This window comes from Capricornis sumatraensis, chromosome 2, assembly GCF_032405125.1.
Source record: "Capricornis sumatraensis isolate serow.1 chromosome 2, serow.2, whole genome shotgun sequence".
Taxonomy (NCBI): domain Eukaryota; kingdom Metazoa; phylum Chordata; class Mammalia; order Artiodactyla; family Bovidae; genus Capricornis; species Capricornis sumatraensis.
In genome coordinates this window covers 160,197,561-160,221,332 of record NC_091070.1, presented here as the reverse complement: position 1 = coordinate 160,221,332, position 23,772 = coordinate 160,197,561, and the positions used below count along the sequence as shown (strand labels likewise).

The window sequence follows — 23,772 nt, the reverse complement described above, 5'->3', positions numbered from 1 at the left end:
ATGTACTATTCCACAATATTTATGGATCTACTAACCATGACGATCTGGATTATTTTCAATTGTTCATGACTTTGAACAATGCTGCTATATAAAGTTTGCCACCTATCTCCTGCTGCCATTGTGCAAAAGTTACTCTAGACTACTGTACCAGTTTCCTATTGCTATAGTAACAAATTGTCTCAAATTTAGACGTTCAGTGGCTTTGAACAACAGAAATGTATTACCCTAATGATCTGGAGGTCAGAAATCTGAAATGGGTCTCTCTAGTATAAAAGCAGGGCTGCATTACTTTCTGGAAGTTCTAGACTTTTCTAGCCTCTAGAGACTGTTCGCAGAGAAGGCAATGACAACCCACTCCAGTACTCTTGCCTGGAGAATCCCATGGATGGCAGAGCCTAGTGGGCTGCAGTCCATGGGGTAGTGCAGAGTCGGACAAAACTGAAGCAACTTAGCAGCAGCAGCAGCAGCAGAGACTCTTCACATTCCTTGGCTTATAGACCCTTCAAAGTCCACAACGACTGATCCCTTTCTTCTGGTTTGACTCTTCTGCTTCATCTTCCACTGTTAAGTTTCCTTGTGATTATTGGGCTCACCTGGATAATCTAGGATAATCTCCTATTTTAATATCAACTGATGATTGGCAACTTTAACTGTATCTGCACACTTAATTCTCCTTTGCCATGTGACCTAACATATTCACAGGTTCTGGGGATGAGGATGTGGACAGATATCCTGGGGTGGAAGGTGTTAAATTCTGCCTACCACAGTATGAGCCTAGATGTTGAATTGCTGAATACTAGTTTATGGATCTTTCATTTTATATGATAATGTCAAATTATTTTCCAAAATAATCAGACTAATTTACGCTCCAGCAAAATAAGAGTTCTGACTGTTCCATACCTCACAACACACTTCTTCAAACTATTAAAATTTTGCCAAACCATTGGGGATGAAACTGCATCTCAGGATTTGAATTTCTATTTTTCTAATATTGATGTTGAATATTTTAATATTTTTGGCCATATGGGTTTCCTCTTCTGTGAAATGCCTGTTTTTATCCATTTGATTGTGAGCTTTTTTCTTGAGATTTGTATATTCTTTCTTCTTCTGGATATTACTACTTTGTCAGTTAAATATGCTACAAGTATCTTCTCATTTATAGTATGTTCTGAACCAGCTACGTTTCTAATTAGTAAAATTAATTAAAATTTCTTCAATATTTTAATTTTATTTTTTAAAATTTTTATATTGGAGTATAGCTAATTAACAATGTTGTGATAGTTTCCAATGGACAGCAAAGGAACTCAGCCATACATATATAAATATCCATTGTCCCCCAAACTCCCCTCCCATCCAGGCAATATTTTTCTTTATAAATTATATTTTTGTGTCTTTCTAAGAAAATGTTTTATCCTGCTGGCATAAAGTCTCCTACATGATCAATTAAAAATATTAAGGTTTTTTTTCTTTCATATTTATGCCTTCAATCCCCCTGAAGTAGATATTTTTTAATATGATGTGAGGCAAAGTTCCAAGTGCATTGCATTTTCCCCCAAGTGGACAACCGATTGCTGCACTATCAATTACCCTTCTCTGCAGGGCCACTTCCATCCTATGTTAAGTCTCTCATATCCCAGGCCTGTTTCAGGGCTCTCTAATATACTTTGGGTCCATTATGTCTCCCTATGCTTCTATCACCGTGTCTTCAGTGTAATAACTTTGTAATACGTCTCATCATCTGATAAGACAAATGTCTATTACCCTTGATCTTCTTCCAGAGTACCTTAAATTTTATTTAACCTTTATATTTACCCAACAATTTGGTTTTTTCCTTTACTAACTTCAGTTTTTTTGCTCAGAGTTTCTCAGATTGTTTTCCTTCTTGAAGTTGTCCTAAGAGGTTCCTTTATTAAGAGTTCAGTAATGTTAAATTTTCTCAGTGTTTGTTTTCCTAAACTACCTCTATTTCATCCCCATTTTGAAAAATAGTTGTGGTAGAGAAAATTAGTATTTATCAAGTATCCACACAATTCTCTTCATTTACCAGTCTCTCGCAGTTACTTTGGGACCTTGAGACTCATTCTGACCAAAGGACTGTGACTAGAAGTGACGTGCTTCACTTCCAGACGAAAGCAGATCGAGCCTGTGCTCTTCCATGTCCCTCTTTCCCTCTTGAAATGAATGACCTCATATGTCATGTAGTTCTGAGTGATGCCACTACAGAAAGCAGAGCTTATGCCAGCCTGAGGCCCTGAGTGAGTATGTGGAGCAGAAAGTCCTCTGACCTATACTGGGTGCATAGTATGAGCCAGAAACTTCTGTGTTAAGCCACAGAGGTTTCAGAGTTAATTTGTTACCATAGCATAATAATCTGGCCTATAGTTTTAAGGGGTGAAATTCAAAGTGTTAGTTGCTCAGTCATGTCTGACTCTTTGCAACCCATGGACTGTAGCCATAGAATTCTCCAGGCAAGAATACTGAAATGGGTTACCATTCCCTTGTCCAGGGGATCTTCCCAAGCCAAGGATTGAACTCAGGTCTCCTTCATTACGGGTACATTCTTCACCATCTGAACCACCAGGGAAATAATTCTATATGAGTGATGCTATCCCTGAGGACATTTAAAAATATTTTCCTACAATCTTGTCTTTTCCACCTCTGTTGCTGAGAATTCAGCTGTCTTATTTTCATTTCTTTACTGGTAATCTGTATTTTTTTCTTTGACTAATTTTAATATCTTCACTCTGTCTTAGACATTCTGAAGTTTGACAACAGTGTGTTTAGGTGTGTGTATGTCTGCTTAAATTTTTCTCACTGGGGATCCTTTGGGTGTTAGAATCTGTGGTTACTATCTTTCATCAATTGTAAAAATGTCTCATTGATGTGTCTTCACATATTGCCTTGTCTTTTCCTCTATTATCTCCTCTTGAAATTCTGGTTAGAGGTATACTGAACCTTCTCGCTCTATCCTCCATAATTCTTAACATCTCTGTCTAGCAATTATCCGGCAATTATCTCTCTGTGCTGCATTCTGTGAAATGTCCTCCAATCTATATTACCACCCACCTCCCATTGTCTCTTCAGTTGCAGGATCCTCTGCTGTTAATTCTTCCATTAGCCTTTTAATTTTAATCATTTCATTTTTCATTTCTAGAACTTTTATTTTGTTCTTTTAAAAATGTGATAGATACTTTGATATAGTCTCTTTCTCCATCTTCACATTTTAATTTCCTTTATAATTTATTTTAACATATTAAGCACACTCACTTACTTTAAAATTTATCCATGCATTTAAACAATGACGTATATTTCATCACTCATGTTCAGCACTTCAGAGTAAGAGAACTCCTCCACATATTTTAACTTAATATTATTATTATTTATAATTGCAGATACTTTCAAATATAAGAAACTTACCACTGGATCCTTCCCTGCCCCTAGCTATCTCATCCACTATGGACCCAGATGTCACTATACAATGTTCATTATTGTAGGTAAGTCACTATCACCCTCTGTCTGCTGTTTAGTGTGTCTTTCCCCTGTTGCCCAGTCTGTCTCCAGTTAACCATGCTTCTGCTGCAAATATCACAATTTTAATTCAGGGATCGGAAATTATTTCTCAGAGACCTATCTCCTCCTTTTCATGTTTCTAGATAGCTGCTGGATTTTGGAGAATGTCCAGAACTTTGACCTTTGGTTAAGGGGTTGAAATTGTACAAACTTTGGTTTCTTAATACCATCTGCCTGGGAATAAAATTCTCCGGATAGGAAGAAATAAAGGAAGGAAGACAATTTTTGGAAAATCTGTATATATGTCCTTCTTACTATAGAGAATGTGAGACTGTATGCCAATGATGAGTTTCAGTGATCATGGGTAGTTTCAACAGATAGCAGAGCTGCTATCTATCCATTGTTATAAATCCTGGCTTATCAACTGTACTAAAATTAACCTGAATTTTTAAAAAACTGATTTATGGCTTGTAATCATGAGTCAGTCTGATTCTTGCAGTGAGGGACAGGTATCACCTCTTTTGTAAACTTTCTAGACAAAATCATAGCAATGTTCTTTGATTTCATGTGACAAAACAGATCACACACTGTTAAAAAATCCTGGACTTGTTTTCATGTATACACCGGGTATTTCCTACAGGTGTGATGGCCAGCATTACAGATGTAAATCTTAGGTATGACAATGTTCACAAGGAATATTTAGCTGACACATATTTAGGGGTTTTTCACTTAAAGTATACGGATCCATTCTCAGTATCAGCACATAAAAACTACATTAGTCCCTTACCAAACCTTCTACTGTCCAACTGCTGGGTTGTACCCTGCAGGCTTGCAATTCTTGTACTTGCCCAGCTTCAAGACCAAACAAAGAGCCTGGAGTCAGCAACAGAGACATCACTGGTTTCATGGATAGCAGATCTTACATGTCTGAAGTGGCAGGGGAGAGGTTACCAATTATTAGGCTGGCTCACTGGTTACCAGGGAAACCTGCAGAGGAACACACCCTCCACTGCCCTTTGATGAACTATCAATGTGGAGATAGTTCTAATCTAAAGATTAGAACATTTACCATCTGGGGCCAGGAGCAAGTGTATAAGCATTTACTGATTAGGCTCCATGACTGAGAGGGAAGGTCAGTCTTGTGAGTAGGGCGTAGGTGAAGTAGGAACCTGTCGAGCAGGGTATACAAGAGCAAGAGAACAGCCATCCTGAGTGGTCTGGCCACACAGCAACATGTACCGAAACTTGATTGAGAGAATTAGCATTTATAAAGCACTGTTGAACTTATCTACAAAACAAGCTTCCCTGATGGTTCAGTTGGTAGAGTCTGCCTGCAATGTGGGAGACCCAGGTTTGATCCCTGGATGGGGAAGGTCCCTGGAGAAGGAAACGGCAACCCACTCCAGTATGCTTACCTAGAGAATTCCATGGACAGAGGAGCTCATTGGGCTGCAGTCCATGGGGTTGCAAAGAGTCGGAAGCGACTGAGTAACTAACAGTTTCACTTTCACAAAACAGTCAGATTCACAGATAGAGAGAACAGATTTGTAGTTGTCAAGGGTGGGAGTGTGGGTGAGGGAGGAAAAGACTGGGAGTTTGGGGTTAGCAGACGCAAACTATTATATACAGGATGGATAAACAACAAGATCCTACTTCATAGTGCATGGAACTATATTCAATATCCTATAATAAGCTATCATCAGCGCCTTATAGCAAAATTCAGGCTAAAAGTAAAGAAAGTAGGAAAAACCAGTAGGCCATTCAATGACCTCAATCAAATCCCTCATGTTATACAGTGGAGATGATGAATAGATTCAAGGGATTAGATCTGGTAGACAGAGTGTCTGAAAAGCTATGGACAGAGGTAACATTGTACAAGAGTCAGTGAACAAACCATCCCAAAGAAAAAGAAATGCAAGAAGGCAAAGTCGTTGTCTGAGGAGTCTTAACAAACAGCTGAGAAAAGAAGAGAAGTAAAAAGCAAAGGACAAAGGGAAAGATATACCCAATCAATGCAGAGACCCAGAGAAAAGCAGGGAGAGATAAGAAGGCCTTCTTCCATGAATAATGCAAAGAAATAGAGAAAAACAATAGAATGGGAAAGACTAGAGATTTCTTCAAGAAAACTGGATATATCAAAGGAACATTTCATGCAAGCATGGGCATGATATAGGACAAAAACAGTAAAGACTTAACAGAGGCAGAAAAAGATGTACCAAGAATACATAGAAGAGCTGTACAAAAAAAGGTGTTGATGACCTGGATAACCACAATGGTGTGGTCACTCACCTAAAGCCAGACATCCTGGAAGTGAAGTCAAGTGGGCCTCAGGAAGCATTACTATCAGTAAAGCTAGTGGAAGTGATAGAATTCCAGCTGAACAATTTAAAATACTAAAAGATAATGGTGTTAAAATGCTTCACTCAATATGTCAGGAATTTGGAAAACCCAGCGGTGGCCACAGGTCTGGGAAAGATCAGTTTTCATTCCAATTCTAAAGAAGGGCAGTGCTAAAGAATGTTCAAACTACTGGACAGTTGGGCTTACTTCCCATGCTAGTAAGGTTATGTTTGAAATTCTTCAAGCTAGGTTTCAGCAGTACATGAATTGAGAATTTTCAGATATACAAGTTAGGCTTAGAAAAAGCAGAGGAACTAGATCTGTTTGCAATCAAATTGCAAACATCAGCTGGATCATAGAAAAAGCAAGGGGATTCCAGAAAAATACTCATGTCTGTTTCATTGACTATGCTAAAGCCTTTGACTGTGCTGATCACAAAAAAAAAAAAAAAAAGCCATGAAAAATTATTAAAGAGATGGGAATACCAGATCATCTTACCTGTCTCCTGAGATCCCATATGTGGGTTAAGAAGCAACAGTTAGCACCTTACATGGAACAAATGACTGGTTCAAAATTGGGAAAGGAGTATGACAAGGCTGTATATGGTCACCCTGTTTATTTAACTTACATGCAGAGTACATCACGTGAAATGCCAGACTAGATGAGTTACAAACTGGAATCAAGATTGTTGGGAGAAATATCAACAACCTCAGATATGCAGATGATACCACTCTAATGGCAAAAAGTGAAGAGGAACTAAAGAGCCTCTTGATGAAAGTGAAAGAGGAGAGTGAAAAAGCTGGCTTAAAACTCAACATTCAAAAAACTAAGATCATGGCATCTGGTCCCATCACTTCATGGCAAATAGAAAGGGAAAAAGTGGAAGCAGTGACAGATTTTCTCTTCTTGGGCTCCAAAATCACTGCAGATGATGACTGCAGCCATAAAATTAGAAGACACTTGCTTCTTGGAAGGAAGGCTATGACAAACCTAGACTGCATTATTAAAAAGCAAAGGTATCACTTTGCTGAAAAATGTCTGTATAGTCAAAGCAATTGTCTTTCCAGTAGTCATGAATGGATGTGAGAGTTGGACCATAAAGAAGGCTGAGCGCCGAAGAATTAATGCTTTTAAATTGCAGTGCTGGAGAAGACTCTTGAGAGTCCCTTGGACAGCAAGAATATCAAACCAGTCAGTCCTAAGGGAAGTCAACCCTGAATATTCATTGGTAAGACTGATGTTGAAAATGAAGCTCCAATACTCTGGCCACCTGATACGAATAGCCAACTCAATGGAAAAGACCTTGATGCTGGTAAAAGGAGAAGACAGGACACAGGATGAGACGGTTGGATAGTATCACTGATTCAATGGACATGAACTTGGGAAAACTCTGGGAGATTGTGAGGGACGGGGAAGCCTGGCATGCTGCAATCCATGGGGTCACAAAGAGTCAGACATGACTTAGAGACTAAACAACAACAACAACAATAAACCATGATGGAAAGGAATATGAAAAAGAACATATATATACATGTATAACAATGACTTTGCTGTACAGCAAAAATTAACACAACATAAATCAATTATACCTCAATAAAATAAATTAAATAAAACACTGTTGAAAGAAATACAGTTTATTTGTATTCGTTTCTTGTCATAATAAAGGATCACAAACTTTATGAAAGCAAGAGAAATATATTCTCTCACAATCTGGAGGCCAGGACTCTGACATCAAGCTGTGACAGAGTCAAGTTCCCTCTGGAGTGTCTAGCGGAGTTCCCTGCCTTGCCCCTCCCACTTCTTGTCACCCTCGTTGGTCCTTGGCTTGAGAAGCACAGCTCCCATCTTCAACAGCCGCTTCCCCTCTGTGTCTCTGTGTCTTCACATAGTCTCTCCTTCTCTGTGTCTTGCTTTGGGTGCTCAGCGGCTCAGTCGTGTCTGACTCTTTGTGACCCCATGGACTGTAACCCACCAGGCTCCTCTGTCGTGGGATTCTCCAGAGAAGACTGGAGTAGGTTGCCATGACCTCCTCCAGGCGATCTTTCTGACCGAGAGATCAAGCCCAAGTCTCCTGCATTGACAGACAGATTCTCTACCAATGAGCCACTCCAGAAGGTCTTTCTCTGTGTCTTACTTCTTCTTATGAGAACACGTCTTACAGAAGTAGGGCCCTCCTCCTACTCCAGGATGACTTCATCTTAACTAATTATACCTGAGATTACTCTGTTTCCAAATAAGTCACAATCTATGATGCTGGGGATTAGGACTTCAACATACCTTTCACAAGGACACAATTCAGTCCAGGAAGACCATTTATTCCTCCAAAGAGGAATATCTTTCAACAAGCTTGGGTTATGTTGTCTTAGAGCCACTAGGATTTGTTTTCTCTGGAGTATTTTAGATGCCAGAGTTTCAGTTTTCATTAAGCAATGCTATAAGAAATGGCTTAAAAAGTGACACAGTTGTATTTACTAATCAAAGTCATTAGGAATACTGCCCCATTTGAATTTTTTTTTTTTGTACTCAGTGTGACAAAATATTTCCATCTCACTGACTTATTGGTTTTCTTTTAGAGTCAATGGGAATCATATATTTAATTATGTGGATTATTTTTTTCTTGCTTTGGTTGCCAGGAAACTTAAAGATTCGGTCATAACTTAATTTCAGTAACTTTGTAGGATGCTGCATCTACCTATCTGTATTTTTATTTTTCCTCTGGTGTTGATATTTTATTTACATTTAGATGTTAAATAATTTTTAAATTTACTTTTTATATTAATACAAGTTACTTGAATACTTTGCTTAAAAATGTAGGTAATAGGTAGAAAAAAAAAGTAAATTCCCCTTTGTCTCTTTCTGCCTCTCTTTCTTTGTCATCCACAGTAGATTTCCCTGTTGTTCAGCTGATCCATCACTGAATGGCTAATCAAAGATTATAAGCCATCAACATTCTATATTCCAGTTTACTTTTTAAGTGGATGATTCACAGGTAAATAGGGAGAGGGGGCAAGACAATGACTCACGTTATTTTTGAGTAATAATTTAGATCTCACTGACCTTGTTCAAAGATTTTTTTGAAAGCCCCCCAAAATAGCATCAGACCTATCACTGAAAATCACACTAAAAACACCAAGAAGTAAACTTAAACTGAAGAAAATTGAACTTGGAGGATAAGTTATTGAAAAAAAAAATCACACAGAGAATTTAGCAGAATATGATTTAGAAAGAAAGTAATCACCAATAAGATGGAAGATGTGGACGACAGTGGAGAACTGACATATGAATGACTCTTGTCTTTGAAGATGTGAATGAATAAATGGAACTGTGAAAATTTACATAATAGAAGAATTTTCTGAAATAAAGGAGATCTTGAAATTACACTTTGAAAGGGCTCACCACATTCCAAGAAAATTTAATAAAAGCTTTTTTCTAAAACTTCAAGGATTGAAGAAAAAATCCTACAGTAATCTAGGCAGAGGGAAAAAGGTCACCTTCAAAAAAAAGAGAAATCATATGCTTAGAAGAAAAAGTGCAGAAAACATATACCAAACATTTAATATAAATTACTCTAGAAATGGATTTATTGGGAATTTTTACTTTTTATTATTAATTTCTGATTGTTTTAATTTTCACCACATAGTTTGTTTTCATAATGAATAAAAATTTTAAACACTTCTTTCTTTTGAATCTTCCTGATTAATTCCATTGTCTTTCTTACCTTTCTTAGGGGAAGAACTGTTCCACCTTCCTTCCAAGAATAAACATCTCATAGTTCCATCTTCTGTGGAATATTAGTCTATTGATTATCCCCTCTGTTCTGAATTTGCATGTTTCTGATTCTAGCAGCTTCTTCACTTCACTCTATAAACACAGTTGTCTCCTGTCCCTAAGCCTAGAGCAGACTCCCAGTTCCCACCTGAAGTCTCATTACGACAAAGCTCCAAACATCCCCTAATCTGTCTCCATCTTCCAGCTCCCCCAGTCCCTGAGACTCTTCTACAGTGTCCTGGAATGCATTAGTCCTCACTCACATCACTTTCCATGGCTACCACTCTGGTTCAAGCCACTATTATTTCTTGCCTCCATTACTGCAATAGCTTCTGGCCTATTCACCATTGTTCTGTGATTTATCCTAGAGAGAGAAGCCAGAGTAACCCTTTAAAAATTTGCCTGATCATATTAATGTTCCACCCAAAAGTCTACAGTAGCTTCCCATTCCATTCAGCTTGGAAAACAAAGGGCTTGTGAAGTCCTCGACCCTACATCCTCTGTTCCAACTCAGTGGTCATCCTCAGTTCTCCTGCTTCTCACCCACAACTCTCTCTAACCCAGCCACACTGGCATCCTTGCTATGTCTTGAAAACTCCAGACACATACTCACCCTGTTGTTCAGTCACTCAGTCCTGTCTGACTCTGCAACCCCATGGACTGCAGATCGCCAGGCCTCCCTATCCCTCACAATCTCCTGGAGTTTGCTCAAGCTCATGTCCATTGAGTTGGTGATGCCATCCAACCATCTCATCCTTTGTTGTTATCCCTTCTCCTCCTGCCTTCAATCTTTCCCAGCATCAGGGTCTTTTCAAATGAGTTGGCTCTTCGCATCAGGTGGCCGAAGTATGGGAGTTTCAGCTTCAGCATCAGTCCTTCCAATGAATATTTAGGACTGATTTCCTTTAGGACGGACTGGTTTGAGCTCCTTGTAGTCCAACGGACCCTCAAGAGCCTTCTCCAGCATCACAGTTCAAAAGTATCAGTTATTCGGTGCTCAGCTTTCTTTATGATCGAACTCTCACATTCACACATGACTACTGGAAAACCCATAGCTTTGACTAGATGGACATTTCTTGGCAAAGTAATGTCTCTGCTTTTTAATATGCTGTCTAGGTTTGTCATAGTTTTTCTTCCAAGGAGCAAGTGTCTTTTAATTTCGTGGTTGCAGTCATCATCTACAGTTATTTTGGCGCCCAAGAAAATTGAGTCTGTCACTGTCTCCATTGTTTCCCCATTTATTTGTGTGAAGTAATAGGACCAGATGCCATGATCTTAGTTTTTTTAATGTTTTCTAAAGATTTTTAGTTTTTTAAACCAGTTTTTTCACTTTCCTCTTTCACCTTCATCAAGAGACTCTTTAGTTCCTCTTCTCTTTCTACCATAAGACTGGTGTCATCTGCATATCTGAAGTTATTGACAGTTCTCTCAGCAATCTTGATTCCAGCTTGTGCTTCATCCAGCCCTGCATTTCACATGATGTACTCTACATAAAAATTAAGCAAGCAGGGTGACAGTATACAGCCTGATGTACTCCTTTCCAACTTTGAGCCAGTCTGTTGTTCCATGTCCAGTTCTAGCTGTTGCTTCTTGACCTGCATACAGGTTTCGCAGGAGGCAACAAAGATGGTCTGGTATTCCTATCTTTATGCCTTACTCCTCTCTCCCTGAAATGTTTTTCCCTCAAAAATCCGCAAGGCTAATCTTTTACCAATGACCATTCTTCCTTTGAAAGTCACCTTCTCAATAAAATTTACTATACTTAACATTTCAACCCACATTCTCTCCTGTATTCTCAATCTCCTTTGTGTGTGTGCATGCTAGGTCACTTCAGTCATGTCTGACTCTGCGACTCTATGGACTGTAGCCCACGGGGCTCCTCTGTCCATGGGATTCTCCAGGCAAGAATCCTGGAGTGGGTTACCATGCCCTCCTCCCAGGGATCTTCCAGACCCAGGGATTGAACCCAAGTCTCTTATGTCTCCTGCATTGGCAGGTGGATTCTTTACCACTAGAGCCACCTGGGAAGCCCCAAGCTCCTTTATCCTGCCTATTTTTTAATAACATTTGTCACTTTCTAATATATAGAATTTACTTATTTAGTTTATATTTATCCATTTTTGTCTGTCTCTCCCCCACACACATTAGAATGTAAGCTCCACAAGGCAGTAGACTTTTTATTTTAATTTATTGATGTATCTCAAGTATCTATTAACAGGATGATGCCTAGTACATAGCAGTCACTCAAAAGAAATCTGTTGACTGAAAAAACGGTTCACAGCCTTGTCAAACCTAATGCACCCTTTAACAAGAAATATGGGTTAATATCCTCTAACATTGTAAAGGGGAAGTCATAAGCTACCTACACATGTAGTTTTTTAAAAAATTCAAATACTGAAGTTAGTTCAATCACTCAGTCATGTCCAACTCTTTGCGACCCCATGAATCGCAGAACACCAGGCCTCCCTGTCCATCACCATCTCCCGGAGTTCACTCAGACTCACTTCCATTGAGTCCGTGATGCCATCCAGCCATCTTATCCTCGGTCGTCCCCTTCTCCTCCTGCCCCCAATCCCTCCCAGCATCAGAGTCTTTTCCAACGAGTCAACTCTTCTCATGAGGTGGCCAAAGTACTGGAGCTTCAGCTTTAGCATCATTCCTTCCAAAGAAAGCCCAGGGTTTATCTCCTTCAGAATGGATTGCTTGGATCTCCTTGCAGTCCAAGGGACTCTCAAGAGTCTTCTCCAACACCACAGTTCAAAAGCATCAATTCTTCAGCGCTCGGCCTTCTTCACAGTCCAACTCTCACATCCATACATGACCACAGGAAAAACCATAGCCTTGACTAGACGGACCTTAGTGGGCAAAGTAATGTCTCTGCTTTTGAATATACTATCTAGGTTGCTCATAACTTTTCTTCCAAAGAGTAAGTGTCTTTTAATTTCATGGCTGCAGTCACCATCTGCAGTGATTTTGGAGCCCCCCAAAATAAAGTCTACATGGTTTCTACTGTTTCCCCATCTATTTCCCATGAAGTGATGGGACCAGATGCCATGATCTTCATTTTCTGAATGTTGAGCTTTAGGCCAACTTTTTCACTCTCCTCTTTCACTTTCATCAAGAGGCTTTTTAGCTCCTCTTCAGTTTCTGCCATAAGGGTGGTGTCATCTGCATATCTGAGGTGATCGATACTTCTCCCAGCAATCTTGATTCCAGCTTGTGTTTCTTCCAGCCCAGCGTTTCTCATGATGTACTCTGCATATAAGTTAAATAAGCAGGGTGACAATATACAGCCTTGACGTACTCCTTTTCCTAATTGGAACCAGTCTGTTGTTCCATGGCCAGTTCTAACTGTTGCTTCCTGACCTGCATTTCTCAAGAGGCAGGTTAGGTGGTCCGGTATTCCCATCTCTTTCAGAATTTTCTACAGTTTATTGTGATCCACACAGTCAAAGGCTTTGGCATAGTCAATAAAGCAGAAATAGATGTTTTTCTGGAACTCTCTTGCTTTTTCCATGATCCAGCGGATGTTAGCAATTTGATCTCTGGTTCCTCTGCCTTTTCTAAAACCAGCTTGAACATCAGGGAGTTCCTGGTTCACGTATTGCTGAAGCCTGGCTTGGAGAATTTTGAGCATTACTTTACTAGCATGTGAGATGAGTGCAATTGTGCAGTAGTTTGAGCATTCTTTGGCATTTCCTTTCTTTGGGATTGGAATGAAAACTGACTTTTTCCAGTCCTGTGGCCACTGCTGAGTTTTCCAAATTGGCTGGCATACTGAGTGCAGCACTTACACAGCATCATCTTTCAGGATTTGAAACAGCTCCCCTGGAATTCCATCACCTCCACTAGCTTTGTTTGTAGTGATGCTTTCTAAGGCCCACTTGACTTCACATTCCACATTCTTGCTCTAGATTAGTGATCACATCATCATGATTATCTGGGTCGTGAAGATCTTTCTTGTACAGTTCTTCCGTGTATTCTTGCCACCTCTTCTTAATATCTTCTGCTTCTGTTAGGTCCAGACCATTTCTGTTCTTTATCGAGCCCATCTTTGCATGAAATGTTCCCTTGGTATCTCTAATTTTCTTGAAGAGATCTCTAGTCTTTCCCATTCTGTTCTTTTCCTCTATTTCTTTTCATTGGTCGCTGAAGAAGGCTTTCTTATCTCTTCTTGCTATTCTCTGGAACTCTGCATTTAGATGCTTATATCTTTCCTTTTCTCCTTTGCTTTTCACCTCTCTTCTTTTCATAGCTATTTGTAAGGCCTCTCCAGACAGCCATTTTGCTTTTTTGCATTTCTTTTCCATGGGGATGGTCTAGATCCCTGTGTACTGTACAATGTCACAAACCTCATTCCATAGTTCATCAGGCACTCTATCTACCAGATCTAGGCCCTTAAATCTATTTCTCACTTCCACTGTATAATCAGAAGGGATTTGATTTAGGTCATACCTGAATGGTCTAGTGGTTTTCCCTGCTTTTTCAATTTGAGTCTGATTTTGGCAATAAGGAGTCCATGATCTGAGCCACAGTCAGCTCCTGGTCTTGTTTTTGTTGACTGTATAGAGCTTCTCCATCTTTGGCTGCAGATAATATAATCAATCTGATTTCCGTGTCGACAATCTGGTGATGTCCGTGTGTAGAGTCTTCTCTTGTGTTGTTGGAAGAGGGTGTTTGTTATGACCAGTGCATTTTCTTGGCAAAACTCTATTAGCCTTTGCCCTGCTTCATTCTGCATTCCAAGGCCAAATTTGCCTGTTACTCCAGGTGTTTCCTGACTTCCTACTTTTGCATTCCAGTCCCCTATAATGAAAAGGACATCTTTTTTGGGTGTTAGTTCTAAGAGGTCTTGTAGGTCTTCATAAAACCATTCAACTTCAGTTTCTTCAGCATTACTGGTTGGGGCATAGACTTGGATAACTGTGATATTGAATGGTTTGCCTTGGAGATGAACAGAGATCATTCTGTCATTTTTGAGATTGCATCCAAGTACTGCATTTCAGACTCTTTTGTTGACCATGATGGCTACTCCCTTTCTTCTGAGGGATTCCTGCCCACAGTAGTAGATATAATGGTCATGTGAGTTAAATTCACCCATTCCAGTCCGTTTTAGTTCACTGATTCCTAGAATGTCGATGTTCAGTCTTGCCGTCTCTTGTTTGACCACTTCCAATTTGCCTTGATTCATGGACCTGACATTCCAGGTTCCTATACAATATTGCTCTTTACAGCATCGGATCTTGCTTCTATCACCAGTCACATCCACAACTGGGTATTGTTTTTGCTTTGGCTCCATCCCTTCATTCTTTCTAAGTTATTTCTCCACTGATCTCCAGTAGCATATTGGGCACCTGCTGACCTGGGGAGTTCCTCTTTCAGTATCCTATCATTGTGCCTTTTCATACTGTTCATGGGGTTCTCAAGGCAAGAATACTGAAGTGGCTTGACATTCCCTTCTCCAGTGGACCACATTCTGTTAGACCTCTCCACCATGACCCACCCATCTTGGGTTGCCCTGCAGGCATGGCTAGGTTTCATTGAGTTAGACAAGGCTGTGGTGCTAGTTGATTAGATTGACTAAAATATAAACATGTGATTCAATGTGGTTCTGTTCAGGTAGCCCTAAACTAAAAGAACCAATAAAGCAGTCAGCTGCTTGCATCCATCTGTAGAATCATCATGAAATGGATAGCACAAAATGACCTGTATTGCTGATTCTAAGTCCAGGAATGGCATTATCATTTCACTATGTGAAAAACAGTTTATGTTTATATATAAAATAGATTCTAGACTCACATAAATATAAACAGCTTTTTCATCTACACAAATGAGCAGCAGGACAGTCAATTCACACAGGATGTGGGACAGTTCTTTGCTGAGCAGGACTGTCTTGGGCATTGCAAGATATACAGTGCCATTGTCCCAAACAAATACGTTCCAATACTTCCCTACCTACAATCACTGGAACAAGCAAAATTACTCTGGTGAATTTCCAAACCAACTCCTGGAGGTCCTTTCATCCCAAGAGATCTAGATCTGTAAGTGCAGTGGCCTTTGACAAGCTCCTCCTCACTTCTCTTCGCTTCACCTTCCCCTTTCCGCTCCCCCAGTTCCTGCCTGGTGTCATAGTCCCACTCCTCCCCTCTCCCTGCCCTCCTCTGCTGACCTTCTTCCTCTCCACATGGTCTTCAACTAAGTCTCAGAGTTCTGTTTCTACTCATGGTATCCAAAGTCACACTTCCAACTGCCACTTTGTCACTGAGACACAGAAAGCCTCCAGTTATACATGTCCAAAATCAGTCATCTTCTTCTAAAACCTGTTATTCCATCAGTTGTACCTATTTATGTGAATGACATCATCCACTTAGTCTAGAAAGGACAACCATGACATCATCCACTCAATCTAGAAAGGACAACCATCTTTGTCTCCTACTCCTCACTCCTGAATCCCGTTGATTGCACCATTCGGTCCATTTGCCCCCTGAGGTGTCTCATATTTGCTTCCTTTTTTATCACTAATTCAAACTCTCATCACCTATAACTTAGAATATTGTCACAGCCTCCTAACTAGTACTTCTATGCTAATTTATCTTTTGATACATCCACAAAAGGAGTTTCTCCAGACACTATTAATATCTATTAATAATATTATTTATACTTAGCTTTAGGAACTTCCCTGGCAGCTCAGTGGTAAAGAATTAGCCTGCAATGCAGGAGATGTGGGTCAGGAAGATTCCGTGGAGTAGGAAATGGCAACCCACTCCAGTATTCTTGCCTGGAAAGTCCCATGGACAGAGGAGACTGACCAGCTACAGTTTATGGGGACACAAAGAGTTGGACATGGCTGAGCAACTAAGCACGTGCACACACACACACACAGTACTTGGCATATTATAAGCATTCAATTATAATGTTTAATTGAGTGTTCATTATATGCCAGGCATTACACTAAATGCTTCTCACTTTTAGTCTGCACAGCCACATGACAAGATGGGAATGATTCATTATTCATAGTAGAATTATTATTATTTAAATTTTAAAGATGAAAAAGAAGTTTGGGGAGGTTAAACAACTTACCTAAGGTCACAGAACTAGCTCCAAAAGAACAACAGCAAGATTCTAGGTCTATCTGGCTTCTAAAAGATCCCTGATTTTGCTTTTTTTTTCTTTTCATTTTAATTTTTTGGATACAACTTTCTCATATTGTCTCTAGCCTAATCACTACCTCCTATTCAGTCTCTGTATCTGTGCCACCTGCCTTTTCCTTCCCTCTTCATTCTTCCAGTCCATAGGTTCTTCTTTTGGTTTCACTTATTTCCATATTTAGTAAAGATTTATTATCAGCTCTTTCAAGGAAGTCCTCCACAGCAGGCTCCCCTCTTTCACTGCGCCCACCACATCCGACACAGCCCTCCTCCCTACGCTCTCTTCCCAGCTGCTAAGAAAAGAGGTGGAGGATAAAAAGAATTGTGCTGGGGGTTCGGGGTGGGGGGCGGTGAGGGCGAAGGGTGGGAGGGGGAGGACGAAGGGTGGGGGGACCCCCAACCTCCGGAAGTGCGAATACAAAAGACTCCTTGCATTTTTTAGCTTTCCTCCGCGTATCTGTGTTGCTTTCTGGTTCTAATAAAATGAACTAAGTCAGTAAAAAGTGCTTTGTAAAGTGCTCTCCAAATGTGATGGGCAATTATTCACTCTCCTTTTACATGACCAGGGCTTCAACTGAGTGAGCCACACAATAGGTGTTCCAAGCAGAGGATGCCGCTTGTTATGTTTGGGTGAAAGGAGTAACACTCTAATGTGGACTTGGCCCGAGGAAATCTCTGCTTGTCATAACTGCCAAACCCCAGCTCAAAACTTCATCAGAATTGCCACGTGCGAATAAGACAGGAAGAAAATGGTATTAGCCTGAAAACTCCCTGTTTAAAAACCTCTCTCGGAGTGTTTCACACCTCCACCTCCCAGGAAGTTTTAAGTTTTGGCAAATGTCCTCCCTTTCCCTTCTTAGCTCCCCGGCCCTATCCCTTCGCTCCCGGGCCTCCCAGCTTCCTCGCCGACCCAGCCCTCGGACCCTCGCCCCGAGGGCGGAGACTACAAGTCCCGGCGTGCCCCGCGCGCCCGGCCGGGTGCACTGGGGCTGGGCGCGTGGCGGCCGGCGAGCTCTGCACCGGGGAAAGCCTCCCGGCGCTGGCCATGCGGGGAGGTAAGTGATCGCTCGTGCTACGAGGGCACTGGGAACGCGCCCGTCCTACCCCCCCCTGTCCAGGATGGAAGGAAACGAAGAAAGCCACGAGAAAAACTGCCCTGCCCTCCCTCGTCTCTGCTGTGTGTCCGGTGCGCCTGCAGCTGGTTGTACCCCCCGAGTGTGTTATCTGTCACCCCGGAGTAGAAGTGGGGGCAGAAGCGTGCCCGGCCCCGTGGAGCGCTGCGGCTCCCCGGGGGCTGCAGGGCGGAGCTAGCAGGAGGGGAGCAGGAGATGGCAAGGCTCGGCTGGGCGCTTACCGAGCGCCACACCTCCCTACTCCCTTTCCAAAGATGAGTTCCCCTGGGGAGCCCCCAGTCCCAAAGACAAATGATTTCTTCTTGAAAATCTTAGCCAGAAACTTTCCCCTCTGTCACCAGTGCCACAAGCGAGTCGTTTGGCTGTCGGACGTGACCGCTGATTCAAGAGTTTCTCCGGCATCCTCTCTCCTGCCCTATGTTCTGCCCCTACCGCCCCCTCTCCAGGCCCTCCTCAGTTTCCCCTAGAGACCCTCTAGGGCCCTGCTGAGCTCGGCCCTGCCCTTCGGCGACTTCTTGAGATGACTTCTGCAGCGCTGTGTACCCAGGTCTGCGCTCGGAGATCCGGGCTGGAGACGCCTGCGGGCGGATACCTGGAGGCAAGGCAGGGCGGATGGTTCCCTCGGGAGGGTGCTTGCTCACTGGGGGATGAGAGATCAATAAAAGAAGCTGATTGAGGCACCAGTTTCCCATCCTTCCTGACCCATCTCCCTTCCTATCTGAGCCCATTTCCAAGTGTCCCCGAAAATACTGCTCCGGAATCTCAGCACGAGGACCTCTGAAGTTACTTTAGCACATCCCATGATGTCCTGGATTAGAGGGTCTTGTTGGTTTGTATCTCTCTCTCTCACTTACACACACAGCCAAACACAATGCATACTGCTCATTCTGCAAATACAAGAATACCACGACACTACGCACACCACAAACACACACATATACCACAGGTACAACACCCACACATATTACACAGCATACGCTTATCACACACTGCATTTATGCTGTGCCCTACACACACACCAGGCACCACACTACACACAAATACACTTAATTTTTATTAGCAGAGAAGAGGGTTAATATCACTTTGTTGGAAGGAGTGAGGAGGAAGTGGTTGAGTACTAGTATAGATGCTTATACCCACAAATGTCAGTTTACTCCAAAATTAGAAATTAGCTGATGAATGAAACCTCCTGTTGTCAGGATATGTGGCTCATTTTTTATAAAATGGTATTGATTTTTCACAACACCTTCTGAAACCCACACCCTTGTCTAACAAGCAAATTTTTATCACAACAAGGAAGACAGTAAGGGATGCCCTCTTCTACACGTAGGAAGAAATTCTTGGAGAAATAAAATCCTTTCTCCTGTGAGGGTATCTGATGAGAGTCAGTATAACTACACTTGCTTTGCCTCTCTTCTTTCAAGAGTGGTGGGCTGAACCTAATATTGTTCTAAGCAGTGCCATGACGGTGCTGTCAGGGTACTCTCTTCTCTATCCCTTGCCCCCAGGACTCACAGCCCAGCCCCCTTCCATTTGAATTTAGTTGGAAAACAGTTTAGACACCTCAGATCAAGTTCAAAAGCATTATGGAATCTGTTGGTGAAAGAGTCCTCTGTCTCCAGAAGAGTTCATCATTTTGATCATTGGTGATAAAACAAACCAAGGAAAAAAAAAACACTTGTTTGAGCTGTGCTCAAAAAATAGTACTCAAAAATAAAAGAATATTTAGAAGTCTTCCCTAAATTATTATTATTTGCTCTTTCAAGGGGGCAATGGCAAAGATGTGCAGAGAGAACATTTGAAATTTTTCTCAGCGATGATCTTCCAAGAAGTTGAAAATTTCTAATACCATTCCTGCAGTAAGTAAGGGGAAGAAAATTGACTTTGAAATTCAGATTGCAAATTTAGATTATAGTTGCTGACTTTCTAGTGCCCTTAAAAATTGCTAAAGAAAAGAGAGACCAGCAGCTTTCTCCTCAATTCTGCCGTCTATACAGTATTACAGCAGGAAATGACTTTTTCTAGGATCCTTCTGCCCTACCTTGAGAGGTTTTGTTGACATCTTGACCTAAAAGTGTGCAAATATTGATTGTTTATTTCAGTGACAATCATTTGTGTTTCTAGTTATATACAGTATGTTTGTGGAATGGGAATGTTTCCCTTGAGCAGTAGTTCCCAGTCAAGCAAGAGAACTGTAAGATTGATCAGGGTAACTTAATCAAAAGATCATGCCTGGCCTTTATTCCACCTTCCCCTTTCCTGAACTGGGACTTAGGATGGTGGAAGATACTATGAATTTGGGGGTTGGCACAATCTTCTTTTTCATATGTAATTAATATAGTAGCACGTGCTCATAGAAAAGAAATGTTGAATTTGTTGAATTATGCTCTTTACGCAACTGGGGAAATCTGGTAAAATGAAACCTCCCAGACTAATTGTTTTTGTTTCGTAGAATAAAGTTTGTTTTATTTTGAGTTTTTGGCTGACTTCATCTGGTAGGATGAAAGCCAAAATTAAAGAATGTGGGAGTTCTCAGGCGATCTGGTCATCTCCTTTGCATCCTCTCTGAAATATGTTACTTCCTGCATAATGAAGTAAAAGGATTTTCTGCTGGGCAGTGCTTTCCTTATTCTCACAAAGAGCTTGAAAGCCAGCCCTGGGAACTTTGTCAGCAAACGAGTAACACAGGACTGCAGCTTCTGGGTGTTCACTGAATATAGCCCTTAGGCACTGGACTTTCTCTTATTTTTTCTCCCACAGGGAAGAAAAAAGATAGTTTGACACATGGCATTCATGCTCAAAACAGCTAAGACATATGATGCAGAAACAAGGAAGGGGAGGGAGAAAATAATAGCCTCTGGATACAGTTTGTTTTCCTTTGATCAAGACAGGTGCAGGGAGAATTCTGCAGCGTGGGGACTTGTGATTCATTCACTTCCACTAATTGTGTTGAAGGTAGTTAGCAAAAGTGAACAGGCACACTGTAGCTTTAAAAAGTCAGCCATGAACCAGAAGGCAGTTGGTGCAGCTTGTGTGTGATTCCTAACGTCATGTTGGCTGAGAGCCAGCCTGGTTTTATTTCACTGTGTCAAATTGTACCTCCTTATTGAATTCCTTTGCCAGCCTACTTTGTGAAAGAAAACATTGGGGTTTCTTTGGCTGTTCTTGATAAGCCTATAAAAAATGACATGTTTTAGTTGCTTCTAGGTAGGTTTTCTTTTTACTCTTCCACAAGAAAAGAAAATAATAATAATAAGACTATGTAGTGTGGTGTTGCAGAGTATCATTGTGTGTTTTGTTTTGTTTTGTTTCTGAGATGCTTAGAAAATGGTGAATGTGTAACAGTTTCCAACTGAAGTGAAATCATTCTTTTGGCATGGAGCAATCAGCACTATCTTCTGTCTACTCTGTAACGGTGTGTGGATGTATGTTAATATCTAGATGTATATTAAATGTTGGATTTCTCTATGAATGATCTAAGTGGTGTAGTGCCTGGAAGTTTGTGTGTGTGTGTGTGTGTGTGTGTGTGCGCGTATGTCAGCAGTGAAGATTATCCCACACTTACAGTATTATTTGTTAATCATCTACTTCTGTAACAGTGATAAAATCTTGTGAATATACTAAATGGTGCACTTGTCATGTCAGAATAATCCCTAGGGAAGAAGTGCCGAAGTATAAAGTGATTTGAGAGGAAATGTATTTAATTTATGGCTTCAGCTGTAGAAGAACAAGCTCTGTTTCAGAACTAGTTTTTTTTTTTTTTTTCCAGCAGTTTTGTTCGTAGCTTTTTCATCTTGCTAATTGCATATTAATTGTAGAGGGATTTTGTTTTTTCTGTGTTCTACTAAACAAAAAGACGAAGTGATGGATGCTACTCTATCTCCTTGAATGTTTTGATGATTTTTACATAAATCTAATGAGCTGCCTACCCTCTCTTACACACACACTCTCACACATACACACACACACACACACAAACACACACACCAGCAGCACCTTTCTGTGTTAAGGGCTATCTGACATTTTCCTGAGCTTCCAGCTTTACCAGAGCATGGCCATCTCACAGACAGGTTTTTAAGGTTTTCATTGAGAATATATGAGGTAGGGGAATATTTGCTGACAAAAGCTTTAAGTGCTCTTTTGCATCGCAGTGAAAAAATAGAGGAGAAGTGGGAGTGGACAGAAAAAAAAAAATACAGTAAGAAAAAAAAGAAATCACAGCCCGAGGTGGAAAGGGGAGGAAAGGGGGGATTGTTTTTGTCGACTTTGACTCATTTATGAGTTGCAGTGTCTTAAGTGAGAGCTTGGCACTGGGAGAAGCTGTGCCAGTTCACACAGCACTTGTTTTGAACAAGGATTCAATTTCATTTGCAAATGCTTATTGTCGAGGCAGGGAGTGCCAGCACAGATGAAAGCACCCCAATCTGTCTCCTCCAATTCTTTAGGTTTAATCACATCTCTCCAATCGCTGAGGGAACTGGAGATTTAAGCAAACATATACGTGAATTGGTGTGAGGCTGTAAAAGGGACCCTTATGTTTCCGATTCAGAATATATATTCTTCTCTCACTTTCAAAGAATTAAACACGAGCTTTTCTCCCTTATTGATTAGTTGCTGAAGTAAAGGAACCCTGCAGCCTCCCCATGCTATCTGTTGACATGGAAAACAAGGAAAATGGCTCTGCCGGTGTAAAAAAGTAAGTGAAACTGGCTTGTGAGTTCTGCTTCTGCGAACAACAGAGGGACTTGGGTTCTATTTTTATACTTCTTGCTTATCTACTACAATACACTGTGGGGGTTGTCTTGGTTGATTGGTCTACACTAGCGACCAGCTTCCCCTCTCCCCCCAGCCTCAATTCCATTTTTCTGTATTCCATTTCTAAGAGATGACTCAGACATCAAAGTGCATAAAGGGTTAGTGTATCAGGCTTTAAAACAGGGAAGGCTGAAGATTCCAGCCCTGAATTCTGAATATTGAAACAAAAACACAGAGCAAACAGAGACTCTGCCTCCCAAGTCCGTAGGCTACAAGGGGTATGGGGGGGGGGGTGCAGTGTGTGTGTGTGTGTGTGTGTGTGTGTGTGTGTGTGTGTGTGTTTATGCGTGCATGAGGGGGAACAGAAAAGAGAGATTGAGTCTTTTTTTAATAAAACCACCCATCTCAAAAATGAAAGCTATAGGAAGGGAAGGAAAAGTGTCAGTAAGAATACTAAGTTTAACAACTTCTCTGTCCTCATTTTATAAACTGTTTCTTGAATGTGAAACATTTCTGTATATACCAAAGTCTCTTTTTTACATCTGCTCTTACAGTTGAAACATATGATTATATTTATTGTGAGTTATATGCTTGATACTTTTAAATAGGAAAATTTAGTTGCATTATGTGGTGTACTCTGAAACATGCTACATATTTTAGACATAAAATATCTGTAAGTATATGAAAAAATATTTATTCTAGGAGTTCTATTTTGGCTCTAACCACATTGCTTACAAGGAAGAAGTATACTCCAAGACAGTATTGTCTGTTTCATTTTTTCCCTGTCATTTTAGTTTAAAATCTCCTTCAACCTGAGCTTTGGAAGAAGCTAATGTAATCTGTAGAAGCTGTGATAACTAAATGAAAAAATAGTATGCTGTATATGTTTATGAATAGAAGGTTTCTTTTATATTAAAGTTACATTAAACTTAATAAAATCTGCTTTAAAATTTTCTCCTGTAATTTATGTATCAATGCCATGCTTCCATGCTTGATCCCATGTTTCAAGTTTGGGGAAAGTAGATGGAGGAAGAATGAAAGAAAGAGATGCTTTTTTTAATGTGTCGGTTAGACCAACTGCTTCCAACAGTACCCTGAGCAGTGTTGAAAATGTCCTA

At 40.7% G+C, this 23,772-nt stretch overlaps 1 protein-coding gene across 1 annotated transcript in view; it reads left to right on the top strand.

Moving 5' to 3' along the window:
* The first annotated feature begins 17,811 nt into the window (after positions 1-17,811).
* The window catches only part of SAMD13 (sterile alpha motif domain containing 13), a 48,931-nt gene continuing 42,970 nt past the window's right edge, over positions 17,812-23,772 (top strand). The window contains exons 1-2 of the mRNA XM_068991613.1: positions 17,812-17,821; positions 22,511-22,595. Of these exons, the coding sequence (XP_068847714.1) occupies positions 17,812-17,821; positions 22,511-22,595 (95 nt within the window). The remainder of the gene's footprint in view (positions 17,822-22,510; positions 22,596-23,772) is intronic.